Raw genomic sequence first — 13357 nt, 5'->3', positions numbered from 1 at the left:
AAGGAGTCCAGGGGAATGAACTTTCAAAGTCACTGGCTAAAAAACTCATTCAAAGCCCAGAATTATTCTGCTGCATCATAAGTGATGCTGCTAAACATCAAACTCAAAAAGAAGTGTAAAAAGCCATAATAACAAACAAACCCAAATGAAGAAAACCAGTGGTAACATTGACAAGAGACTTTTCTAGTCTATCGAATCGTAAAAGACGGTCACAGAGTATCACTGGACACCATCAACTAAGTAAACACCTCTACACAATACGCAGAGTGAATGATCCATTAAGCACTACATGAAGAATAGAAGAAGGCACTGCCATATGTGTCCTTCGTGAATGTGAAATTCTTAGTGATGAAGAGAGGTAAATATCGGTTAAATCCAGAACAAAATCCTTAAACCCTCTGTGTTATTGAAAGTTGTTGGTTATTATCAAGATCACATGATTTCTTGGTTGAGTTTAAATAAAGAACAAAGTTTGGTACTAAGGTCTCGTGACCAAGTAATGTGTCGCCCGATGTAAGAAGGATACAATTTTTGGTTAACTAATAGGGGGTCAGATCACAAAGTCGCGAGTTACAAGCAAACTTAAGTACTGGAGAATGAATACAGGGCCAATTAGCCTATAGTCAGCGTTCGCAGTTTGCGGTTAGATTGGCTTGTTGATTGGACCATACAACTACTGAACGATAGAAAAAATTTTAATGGCAGTCTAATATTGTAATCGTGATTACCTATTATATACATTTTGTGAGATATTTGCAATGTTGTTATGTTAACATAAATTGTATCAGAAAATTCAGATTTAAAAAATTATGGCAATTAAAGAAATGTTATAAGAATATTTACCTTTGCTCAAAACACGAACCGTGGATCCTGGTCGAATTATAGCTGTCTTGATAAACCAAGGTAATCCCAAGCATATAAGAATGTCAAACACGTTACTTCCCACTGCATTGGAAACAGCCATGTCACCATATCTAAAACGATTACACCCATTAGTATATTTAACCAACACTACAAAATTGTTTAGACACTCCAGTATCATCATCTGTTTATGTATGCTATTCATATAATAGACAAAAATAAATATAAAACAGTGTGATATATTTTTGCCACTTTGTAACATGTCAACAAGCTTCCACGTTACAGTTTACCTATTTATTTTCTCTTTATTTTTCTAATTTAATAAGACATCCTATATATTCAGTTATTTCTCTGCTCTAATTTCTCGCGATATTCTGTTATAACTACTCCACAATTTATTCTTATATATAAACAGTAATAAAAGTTCCAGCAATACTAGATATTTTGTAATATTCTACATAATGACTCCTTATTGACTTATTATCCTTAAAAAAACACCGTTATCTTCTGCCTACCACGGTCTAAATTCAATATTTGTGGAATGCAATCTCCAAAACCGTTAACTAAGGTTCAGAATAGATAGTTTTTTGGCGAATGAATATAAATATACCTAAATTGTCAAATGTCATTTTCCGTCTGCTGCTGAAGAAGTAGTAACACCACTTCTGTTCGTCGGGACATCCGTGTTTAATTGTATAAGACACAATATAATTATATCTGCTAAATTTTTGCTCAAGCAATTTCTCGTTGCTTTAGAATCTTAATTTCGATCGTTGATCTGCAAATTTTTGACGCCAACAATTTTAATTTTCACTGGTGCTCTACAAATTCTCACCAGTGGTTATGCTTAATTTCCACTGGTCTTCTTGTTCTTCTTACTTCTTACATGTGGGCTTTAAAGCTTGTTTCTTCTTCAATATTAGATTACTAAATTGTTTAAATTATCGCACCATCTTTTTTTTGTCTGCCAATACTTCTTCGTCCATTTGGTGACTTATCTCGTGCTATTCGTACCGTGCTATCCTCTGCCATTCTACTAATTTGTTTGTTCCACTCCTGTTTTCGTTTTGTCACCCATCCATTTTTGTCTTCTATATTGCATGCTCTTCTTATGTTTTCGCTTCTCTCCCTATCCAACAGACTTTTCCCTGAAATTCGTCGAAGTATTTTCATCTCATGTGTCTTTCATGTGTCAGGTGTTAATATAGGTCTAATTGCTGCTTTATAGATTCTTGTTTTTGTGTCTTGTCTTAGGTGTTTGCTCTTCCAGATTGTATTATTAAAAAATTCCGCCGATTTGCTTGCTTTTAAGCTTTGTTGTCGTACTTCTTCTTCAACATTTCCGTAACTAGTTATATCTATTCCCAGATACCTAAACCTTGCTTCCTGCTTTATAATTTTCCCATCATTCTCGATTTTACATCGTAGTGGGTATTTAGATGTTGTCATACATTTCGTTTTTTCTGCTGATATTATCATATTGTATTTCTTGGCTGTTGTATTGAAGATGTGTGTTAATCTTTGGAGCTCGTCTTATGTCTCGACGATTAATGCGTCGTCGGCATAACATAATATTTGGATTTCTTTGTTCCCCATTCTGTATCCATGACCTTTACGTACTACATGTATTATTTCGTCCATTAATATATTAAAGAGAAGTGGGCTTAACGAGTCACCCTGTCCGACTTCGCTTTGTACTGGTATACACTGTGTTAGTTTTCCATTTATCTTTGCCTGTATTCGATTATGTAAGTAAATGTTTTCGATGGTTTGTATAATATTGATTGGTATGTTTGTTTTATACAGTTGGTGTAAGACGTCTTCGACTTGGATGCGATCGAAAGCCTTTGTCAGGTCTATTGTATTTGATGACCTTTTCTGTGATTTGTCTAAGTACAAATACGGCGTCTACGTAGGATCTTCCGGATCTGAATCCTTGTTGTTCTTCTGATAAAGTTGTTAGTTTATTAATTTTGTTGGTTAGGACTTTTGTGGTAAGATTAAGTGCGGTGTTCAGTAGATTTATACCTTTATATTTGTTGGGATCTTCTTTATCTCCCTTCTTGAACATTGGTATCATTATGCTGTTTCTTCATGCCTCTGGTATATTGCAGTGCAATATTAGTTTTTGTACAAGTTTTGTCATCTCTAGGGTTATACTTTCCCCTCCGTGTTTTAGAAGTTCGTTGATTATTCCGTATGGTCCTGGTGACTTTTTATTTTTGAGTGAATTGATGGCTAGCTCTACTTCCTGAAAACTGATTTCTATTTCATGTCTTAATTCAGGTATTGTGTTGATTATTATTTTCCTTTCCTTTAAACAAATCCGTCAGGTATCTTTCCCATTCATTTGCTGGTTTGTTATTGTATTCCTTCAATTCTGCCATTTCTTTCCGTTGGTTTCTTATGAATCTCTTTTCTATATAGAGCCTCTCGTTTCTCTTTACATTTCTCTTTTATTTCTTTTCTGAACCATAGTGTATTGTTATTGTTTCTTCTTTTGTTCAGTATGACTTTACGTTTTCCTAGCGCTTCTGTTGCTACTTTTTCAATGTAGTTTTTAATTTTCTCCCAGCTTGCGTTTATATCTTCGATGTCGTCCATTGGTTTCAGCTGTACCCACTGTTTCAGCTGTATCCACGATTTCCACTGGTAACCTACCAAATTCTCATTAAATTTTTTACAATGCTAAGCCAATTCAATAATCCGATGACCAGTGAATGGATAACCACTTCTGAACTTTCTTTCGATTTAAAACTGAATAATATTTAAGCGATAAACAGGTCTTCTTCCTCATAGTTCAGGTGAGACACTTAAATATCTGGCACTTAAAATTTTTGTACCATACCCTGTTTTTATTTTCATTAAACTCAAATAAGTTCTGTTATCTCAACAAAGACCAGCAATTTCCTCATTGGTAGTTTTAGGACTGCTTCTGGTTTAATCCTTAGTTGACCAGTGAATTTCTGCCTCATATAACTTCTTCTTACCACTATAATTAAGCGAAACCGCCTGCAGTGGGCAGGACATGTAGCCCGGGCCCCTGAGTCCAACATGATAAAAAAGATTCTAACAGCGCAACCCGTGGGAATGAGAAGACGGGGTAGACCAAAGCTGAGTTGGATGGACGGGGTAACACAAAATGCCGAGAAGATCGGAGTCGGCAACTGGAAAATGCAAGCGAGGGACAGAATAGAATGGCGTATCATCATAGCTATTTTATTTTTTGAGGCAGTAGCTCTAAATAGTTGTTTTGAGCTGCATCCAAACCATTCTCTCAGATTCTTCATATAACTTAGTACATTGCAATTGCGTAGGATGAGTATTCTTTCTGTTGGCTTTCTGTTTTACTTTTGGTGTTTTCTATAAATTGTCTCACGAAAAAGCGGAAGAAGTGTTGCCAGAAGCTAATTATATTTAAAATTTACTCAACTTAACTATTGTTAATCTAAAAATCTTACCCTTCTTTAATCACTGCAACGCTAGATAAAGCATCTGGAACAGAAACTCCTGCTGCTACGAACGTAAGACCCATGACAGTATCTGGGATTCCCAAAGTGTAACCTAAAATAACGATAATTAACCCTTCAAATTCTAGTCAGATTCTTCTTAACGTTGCACGCACAAACTAAATAAATACCTCATCTGGATATAAATTTAAACTCACCGATGATCGTAATCATCCATACCATAAAGTAAGAATAAAATGAGATCCAAACCATCGATACAAAGAATGTAAAGGGGTACCAATTTCTGTATTTCTCACTTCTACAGTCGGGCATGGTTTTTCGGCAGAGCCAATGGATGGGAAAGATCAATCCCCACGAAGCTTGTTGGTACCATCCCCCCTCTGTAAAATAAGTTAGATTTAGATTATTAATTTAGATTACGTACAACTGTGAGACTACTAAAACAATGGTTATCTGAAAGAACGTATTCCATTCTCGGGGTAAAACTAAATATTGGTAACTCTAGAGCAGAGTTTCACAAACTTATCTAAACCGCGACCCCTTTTTGCTAAAAAATTTGTTCGCGCCCCCCAATTTCCCCCCACTCATTTATTCAATATTATTTGACAGAAATAGCGTGCCTAATTTACAATTATCTGATGGTTTCTAAAATTTAATTTTACCTTACTGTTTAAGTTTAAATCAAAAACAATTATTTTATTTTAATACAATGATTTTAATGATTGCGATCGGTCCCACTAGTAATTAGTAGTAGGTACTTCTGCCAGAATAGCATTTACAATAAAAATAAATAATAAGAAGTCGACTGCACATTGTATACCGCGACATATTAGCTTGTGTCTACATCGCAAAACTCTTCCATGATAATCGCGAAAGCGCTCGCTACTAGATGGCACTCTGGAACGTTCTCGTAGCCTCGTTTTGGCTTTATATAAGCGGCGATGTGCAACGAAACCTCAGTTCGAATCCAAACAGCCTATGGTGGCGAACGCGGTGTTGAGTAATGAGTAAATATTTTACGACTTACGTATTCCCGTTTACGTATTTACGTCTACGATAAATTATAAATTATGGATAAGTTTTTAAAAAGAAGTGCAGAACCATCTACGTCTGAAAGTGGCAGTAGCAGCAATAAAAAGAAAAACAGATTCTACATTGATGAATATCTTAAATATGGTTTTACCGTTATTTCCAATAAACCACAATGTGTTATTTGTGGACAAGTCTTGTCAAAAGAAAGCATGAAGCCATCAAAGTTACTTCGACATTTAAATAGCAAACATCCAGATAAAAAAGACAAGCCCGTAGAATTCTTTGAAAGAAAGCTGAACGTCCTTTACAAACAGCAAGACAGTTTTCCCTTGGCAACCACTACTAATGAAAAAGCATTATTAGCAAGTTATAAAGTTGCTTATCGTGTTGCCAAAACTAGTAATCCGCACACAATTCCTGAAAATCTGATTTTTCCAGCAGCTGTTGAAATGGTACATATAATGTGTGGGGAAAGAGAGGCTGCAAAATTAAATACTATACCTCTGTCAAATAATACTATCCAAAGAAGAATTAGTGATATGGCAGAAGATATTCAAGCGCAAGTTGTGGAAAATCTTAATAAATGCACGTACTTCTCTCTTCAAATGGACGAATCCACAGATATATCTAACTGTGCCCAATTCATTACGTTTGTAAGATATGATACAAATAATGGCATTCAAGAAGATATTTTATTTTGTTCCCCATTGGAGACCAATACCACTGGAAAATGTTTACTCGACACTTTTGTGAAACGTACAAGTAAATATGATATTGACTGGGGTAAATGTATTGCTATATGCACAGATGGCGCTAAAGCTATGACAGGACATAAATCTGGTCTTGTCGTCAAATTACAAGAAATAATGTCAAATGGAGACATTGTTTTTTACATCGAGAAGCTATTGCGTCCAAAGCTTTATCTCCTGAAATGGACTGTGTTATGAAAACTATTATTAAAGTTGTAAATTCCATTAAAGGAAAAGCTTTGCAGACCCGTATTTTTAGAAAAATTTGCGAAGACATGGGTGCTTTATTTGAAAATCTTCTCTATCACGCCGAAGTAAGGTGGCTTTCAAGGGGCAACGTCTTAAAAAGAGTATTTCACTTAAGAGCAGAGCTTTTAATGTATTTGAAAGATGAGAAGTCCCCATATGAAAATCAATTTTCCGATCCTATTTGACTTCTGAAACTAGGTTTCCTTGCTGATATTTTCGAGCAATTAAATATTTTGAACAGTAATTTACAAGGTCGCGACATTAATATAATTACAGCGACAGATAAAATTAAGGTGTTTCTAAGAAAAATCGATTTATGGTCGATCTCACTTGGCAAAAAACAACTCGATTCATTCCAGTGCCTTCAGGAAATTATGGAAAATGTATCCAATTACAGTGCTACAAATTTTGAACAAGTTTTTGCTGACATGCATGTTACTTTGCTCAATTTAAAACAACAGCTCTGTGATTATTTCCCCGAAGAAATTCAAAATAGTTACGACAGTTGCAGATGGATACTACATCCGTTTTTAGCCGATTCCTTTCAGCATGTTGAAATACCAATAAACATGAAAGAAAAACTTATTGAAATATCAAGTGATGGAATGTTGAAGCTCCAATTTTTTTCCCAGAACTCGGACCAATTTTGGACCGAAAAAATGCAGGAATACCCCCAGTTGGCGAGTGAAGCTGTAAAATGTTTGGTTCCATTTGTAACATCATATTTGTGTGAGTTAAGTTTCTCGTCTATGACTGCCATTAAAACAAGAGTTAGAAATCGTCTCGTACTTGAAAATGATATAATTGTGTGTGTCTCAAATACACAGCCTAGATTTGAAAGATTAGTTTCACAGAAACAGGCGCATAGCTCTCATTAAGATTATAATATTTGACTTTGTTTTACTCTTTTATTTTTACGGGCTTTAATATTTAGTTTTATATTTCGTCTGATAATTAATTGTTAATTTCTATTTACGGCGTTGTTAAAATAAAAATGCATGATCTAACAAAGTGGTGCTTTTGTCTTATTTTGTAAATGTTCGGCGACCCCCCTAGTACCTCATGGTCGCGACCCCCACTTTGGGAAACACTGCTCTAGAGTAACCACAATTTAGTGCTATCCAGGACTTGTATATTTCTCTTGTCAGTATTTAGTTTGCATTCACGTTGGCAACTTTTTCGTCAATTTCAAACTCATATAATATAATATATCCGTGAATAACTTATTTACCTGGTCTTACTAGAGGATCGACGTGAGCAGCTGGGTCATATTCTTTTGGTCTGTAATAATCCGGTTGAACTGGTCGTACTGGTTCGGGTACAGGAGGGGGTGCGGTAGGTTCTGGCTGACTAGCTTGGTTCAGCTCTGCTCCACTTAGTTGACTAGCAAAACCTACGATTTTGTTTGCAAATATTTTTAAATATTAAAATTCAGAACTCAGAAGAAAATTTATACAACTAAGTGAAATTCAACTTAAAGCAAAAAAATATTTTTTGGTAAATAAGTACTTACCCTCCTGATACTTTTCTGGAGACCATGCCATGCCAAAATTGTTCATACCTAGAACAGTTGTTTTATAATATTTCTTGAGGAATATAAATCAAGTTAAATAGAACAATACGATCTAAGTTCTATTTTGCATCAAATTTTCTCTAATATTTTAATATGAGATTCTTTAATGCCTACTTTATATCGATTCTGAAATGTCGTTGTAAAATCTAGGAAATTATATTGTTACCTGGATCAGAATAATCAGGTTGTTGAAACTGTTGAGTCTGCTCTACTCCGTAACCTTGAGCAGTGTTCGTTTGCTCCATACCGTAGGATTGGTGTTTACCTCCATCTTCCAAAGTCTTGTAGCTAACTAGTCCTGATTGTTCTGTAGGAGCCATCTTTTTGAACGGGACCGGCCAAGTCTGCGCCCATCGTTCGAGGGGAGTGTTAAAGTGTAGAACTATACAGTAGACGATGTAGGTTAGGATCATAACCAAAGATTCCAGCCTAAAACATTATAAGTAGTATGAAGAACGAATAAAAAAGATTGAAATGAGATGGTTTTAAGGGAATTCAGTTTTTTTTTTAAGAATTTGGTGGTACTATTTTTGGTGTAAAGTTAGCGAAAAATTGTAAAAGGAATTTTCAAATAAAAAAAATTTAAATGAGATGGTTTTAAGGAAATTAAGGTTTTATTTTTATGGATCTAAGATTTTTTTTTTGAAATCTGGTACTACTTTTGGACTAAAATTAGCGGAAAGTTATTGAATAAATTTTCAAATAAAAAAATATTTAAATGAAATGTTTCTAGGAGAATAAAGGTTTTATTTTTATGGAATTAAGGTTTTTTTTAAAGAATTTGGTACCATTGTTGGTGTAAAATTAGCGGAAATTTTTCAAATGAATTTTCAAATAAAAAAAATCAAATTAGATGGTTTTAAGAGAATTCCGGTTTCATTTTTATGGAATTAAGGTTTTTTTTAAGATTTTGGTACTATTTTTGTTCTAAAATTAGCGAAAAGTTTTCAAATGAATTTTTAAATAAAAAAATTCAAATGAGAGGGTTTTAAGGGAATTTAGGTTTTAATGTTTATGGAATTAAGGTTTTTTTCAAGAGTCTGGTACTATTTTTGGTCTAAAATTAGAGGAAAATTTTCAAAAATTACTTTAAATGGAATCATTGGCAAAATCTAAAAACCTGGTCATGATTTTTTCAGTGTTTAACCACCGCGTAAGTACTATTTTCCAAGCATGCGTTATATACATATCTGTTAGATGGTTTTTTCAAATATTTTAGATTTTTGTCCTCACCAGAATTCGTGGGACTGACTGATACTCTATCAGTGTGAGATTCTTAATTTTTCATTTTACTCATTTGGGCAACTCCGTTTTTGTTTCCAGATCTGATATGATTAAGGGATAATAGCAATTTAAACGTCACGCTTGCCTTGCGTGTTGGCGAGTTTTATGGCAGCTTTCCATTGTGATTACAAACGCTGTTGACATGCGCTTAATCTGGATCAGACGCTGTCGGTTTCATTTTATACCATTCTAAAATCCAGGGTTACCACTTCCGCCATCCATGTCGTAATGAAGACGTTTTCCGCCGTGCCTACCGTTGTGGTCTTCACCCGTATATTTGGGTAGAAGTCCGTGTAGGATAAAATACAATTTAACAAATTGATCATATCTGGTGAAGTGAGAACATGGAATAGATATAGCAATCAACTGGAACAAATTTCTATGAGTAATAAACTGATAGATGGATACGTTTATGAACAATTTTTATATAGTAAACACTACATGTCATGTCACAACATAAATAAGTGACTTATGTATACATAGGAAATAATACAAGAATACATAATATAACATATACAGTGAAAACTAGAAATATAAAAATATAAAAAAAAATCAGTTAGGTGTAAAGTAGTTTTCATAGAAACGACCACACCAAGAGCTCAAACAAACAAATTCCTGCATACTATAGAAACAGTGTTCCAGCAAGAAGTGTTTTGCTAATTTATAGAATTGTTTTGAGTTCATTGCCTTAATATCAATATTTGTGTTCAAGTTTAAAAAACAATTATACAGATTATAATCTATAGTATTATGTTGTGTAACACACAATCTGGAATATGGTATAATGATATGACTTTTGTTTCTTGTATTGTACTGATGTTGATCAGCATGTGTTTTTACATCTTCTATATATATTATTATAAACAGTTAACAAACTTTCAAATATATATATACATATATTGAAAGTAAAGGAAGAATACCATACTTTTTAAACAAGGGTTTGCAGCTGGCGCGATATTCTGCTGAGTCAATAATTCGGATTACTGTTTTTTGAAAAGTGACAATTTTATATGCAAACATTTTATATGCATTTTATGTGTATGACATTTTGCAATTGTTGGTGGCGAAATTCCATTCCAATTGATATTAATTTTTAACCATGACGATATTGAAATTCTTAGAAGGAATAAAGAAAGATATTTAACGGTACTTTTAGGGGTAGGAGCCCTGCGCTACCTGCCTACATAATTTGGATATTATCAGTCACTTGATAACAAGCTGTTACAAAAGTCGGTCGCAAAATCTCGTAAGCTAAACTCGCTATATATCGCTCACAAATACTCTCTTCGCTTATTAATATATCATAGGTATCTGTAACTAAGTAGTTACACTCGCATCGCATTATTCATAAAAATTATCAAGCCAATCATTTATACTAACCAGTGTTTTCTAAAACCGCAGTTATAATTTTCATATAAACAGTTAATCTATTCAAACCAGCAGTGTTGCCAGTAGTTCGCTTTAAACATAGAAACGACATTCCGCTAAGCAATTCTACTTGTAATTAGATATAATAGTGAAAATAGCGTCAGTGAAAAGTGTAGTGAAGTATCCCATATCACAGTGTTTTCGGACGGCTAACAGAAATTTCTATTTAATCTTAACATTAAATATAAGTTATTGTTTAATCTGTTTTTCATTCCAGCCCCTGGCTGGTGGTCCTTCGTCCTTAATTCTTTAAACGAGTCTGTTTTCCATTCCAGTTGGATAGCTCAAAAATTGACGAAATTTCTCTGAAGATGCTCTAGGGAGCGAAAGCACTTGGGAAAAATTTAATTAATAAAACTGTGCTCGATATCTGCCTTTAATTTTCAAAGTTTATATGCATAAGACGAGTTTCTACAAAGAATTATGCAATATGTCAGGATACTATGAACTCTTCTATAATAAAGTGACCTAAGAATATCTCGACTCACAGAAGTAGCCAATCTGCGCATGGCAAAAATCTGTGAGACGAGCTTCTTACACAATCCTTCAATATGGTGCGACCAGTTCAACTTTGTATCCATAGTAACACCTAGTAACTTTACTGATTCAGATGGTTTAACTCATCTATCGGAACTAAATACTATTGTCTGAGTTTTCTGCTCGTTTAACTTAAGTTTGTTACAGTTAAACCAGGATTTAGATTTTTCTAATATTTCCTGACTGTAATCAGTTTTACCTCTACATAATAAGGTTGTGTCATCTGCAAAAAGAACACAGTTGAACGCACTTGGTAAATAATTTGTATATATCAAGAATAGCAGAGGTCCCAAAACTGATCCTTGTGGTACTCCGGTTGAAACTGATAGAGTATTAAATTCTTGATTGTTATATGCAACTATACTCCTGATCTCCTCGGAACGACAAGAACTCGAATTAATGCTGAATGAACTTCATGAAAAATCACTACAAAAAGGCCTAAAAATTAACTTCAACAAAACAAAAGTAATAACAAACACGGAAGATCAAGAGGCAATAAAAATACAAACAGAAAAAATAGAACAGGTAAATGAGTATATCTATCTAGGACAAGCAATCAGAGCTAACAGAGAAAAATCAAACAGCCGAAATATCGAGACGAGTAAGAATGGGATGGGCAGCGTTCGGCAAACTTTCTTACGTTCTAAAAAATCAAACAATCCCTCTATACTTACGAAGCAAGGTATATAACTCCTGTATAATACCGGTGCTCACCTACGGAGCACAGACATGGACATTTACACAGGCCAATTTGGATAGGATAAGGAAGGCACAAAGAGCGATGGAGAGACAAATGTTGGGTATATCACTTAAAGATAGAAAACGTAACCACTGGATCAGAACCAGAACAAAGACAGTAGACGCGATAGAACAAGCAGCAAAACTGAAATGGAAATGGGCTGGACACAATGAACGTCTCCAAGACGGACGATGGAACAATGCCATTGGAAAGTGGCGTCCATACAATGCAAAGAGATCAAGAGGCAGACCACAGATGAGGTGGAAAGATGACATCAGGAAACAAGGAGGTCCCACATGGCAGAGAACAGCTCAAGATAGGAAAATATGGAGAGAACTGGGGGAGACCTACATCCAACAATGGAAGGATAGAAAATAGGTTAAAAAAAAATGCAACAATCTGTGTTCTTCCTGTAAGATATCATTTTAAAAGGTCGTGTATGGTACTCTTTATTCCATAGTACTCCAATTTTATTAATAGTGTTTGAATATCCACACAATCAAAAGCTTTGGTAAGGTCACACATTAATCCATTAGTAGGTTCACCTGCATCAAGACCGTGAACAATATGTTCTATTACTTCTAATAAAGCCTTAGTTGTTGAGTATTTTTTTTCTAAAACCAAATTGAGAGCTAGATATAATTAATTTGTTATACAAATAATTTGTTATACGATGTTTAATTAAGATTTTAAAAATTTTATTTATTATTGGTACTATGCTAATAGGTCTGTAATTGTTTGGAGCATTTTTATTTCCTTTCTTATGAAGTGGAATTACTTGATATTTTGAATACCTCAGGTCAGTAACCCTCGTTAATACATTTGTTAAATATTATTGTGAGTGGGTCAATAATTATATCTAGAGATGCCTTAATAATTTTACTGTTAAAACCATAGTAGTCAACACATGAGGAATTTTTTAATTAATTTACGTATGCATTTTTTCACATCAGATGCTACTATTCGGGCCATAAAGAACGAATTCGACCTTCTATGTTGCCTGCTAAGATAGTAGTTTATGTCATGCTCAGAGTTTCCTATTGATTTCGATATAATATCTGGTATATTCGTAAAGTATTGGTTAACATCTTCTGGTGTTAAGTTCAGATTGGACGTAGTATTTTCCTTATACGTTTCTTTTTTAACAAAACTTCATATTGTCTTACTTTTGTGAATGGATTTGTATATTATGTTAACATAAGCAAATGTTGATGACAATGTCAAAGATTAGAAGTTATTCGTGTTATACATATTAACAAATTCAACGCATTGTCAGGCTTGCCTTCAATTCAACTTTTCCACAAAATCTCACCTTACTAAATATAAGAATATTTCAACACTATTATAAGAACGAAGAAAAGTTTTCCTTAAGGTAAAATAATTATTCTCATTTAAAGTTTCCCAAGGAATCCGATAAATGTTCTGAAACGACGTG

The 13357-nt window shown here is 34.1% G+C and overlaps 2 protein-coding genes across 3 annotated transcripts in view; one reads left to right on the top strand and one right to left on the bottom strand.

Annotated features, from left to right (window-relative positions):
- Nucleotides 1-13357, top strand: part of LOC140440249 (nucleoporin p58/p45-like) — a 237734-nt gene that overhangs the window by 45000 nt on the left and 179377 nt on the right. The gene's annotated exons all lie outside the window — the stretch shown is intronic.
- The window catches only part of LOC140440248 (probable sodium/potassium/calcium exchanger CG1090), a 182509-nt gene that overhangs the window by 12506 nt on the left and 156646 nt on the right, over nucleotides 1-13357 (bottom strand). For both annotated transcript variants that reach the window (XM_072530623.1, XM_072530624.1), the window contains 6 exons: nucleotides 8101-8363; nucleotides 7875-7922; nucleotides 7593-7754; nucleotides 4529-4711; nucleotides 4323-4425; nucleotides 844-974 (listed from right to left, as the gene is read on the bottom strand). In XM_072530623.1, coding sequence (XP_072386724.1) covers nucleotides 844-974; nucleotides 4323-4425; nucleotides 4529-4711; nucleotides 7593-7754; nucleotides 7875-7922; nucleotides 8101-8363 — 890 coding nt within the window. The remainder of the gene's footprint in view (nucleotides 1-843; nucleotides 975-4322; nucleotides 4426-4528; nucleotides 4712-7592; nucleotides 7755-7874; nucleotides 7923-8100; nucleotides 8364-13357) is intronic.

The sequence above is a fragment of the Diabrotica undecimpunctata genome, chromosome 4, assembly GCF_040954645.1.
Source record: "Diabrotica undecimpunctata isolate CICGRU chromosome 4, icDiaUnde3, whole genome shotgun sequence".
Taxonomy (NCBI): Eukaryota; Metazoa; Arthropoda; class Insecta; order Coleoptera; family Chrysomelidae; genus Diabrotica; species Diabrotica undecimpunctata.
Note: the sequence above shows the minus strand (reverse complement) of the source record. Positions and strands in the feature narration are given on the sequence as shown.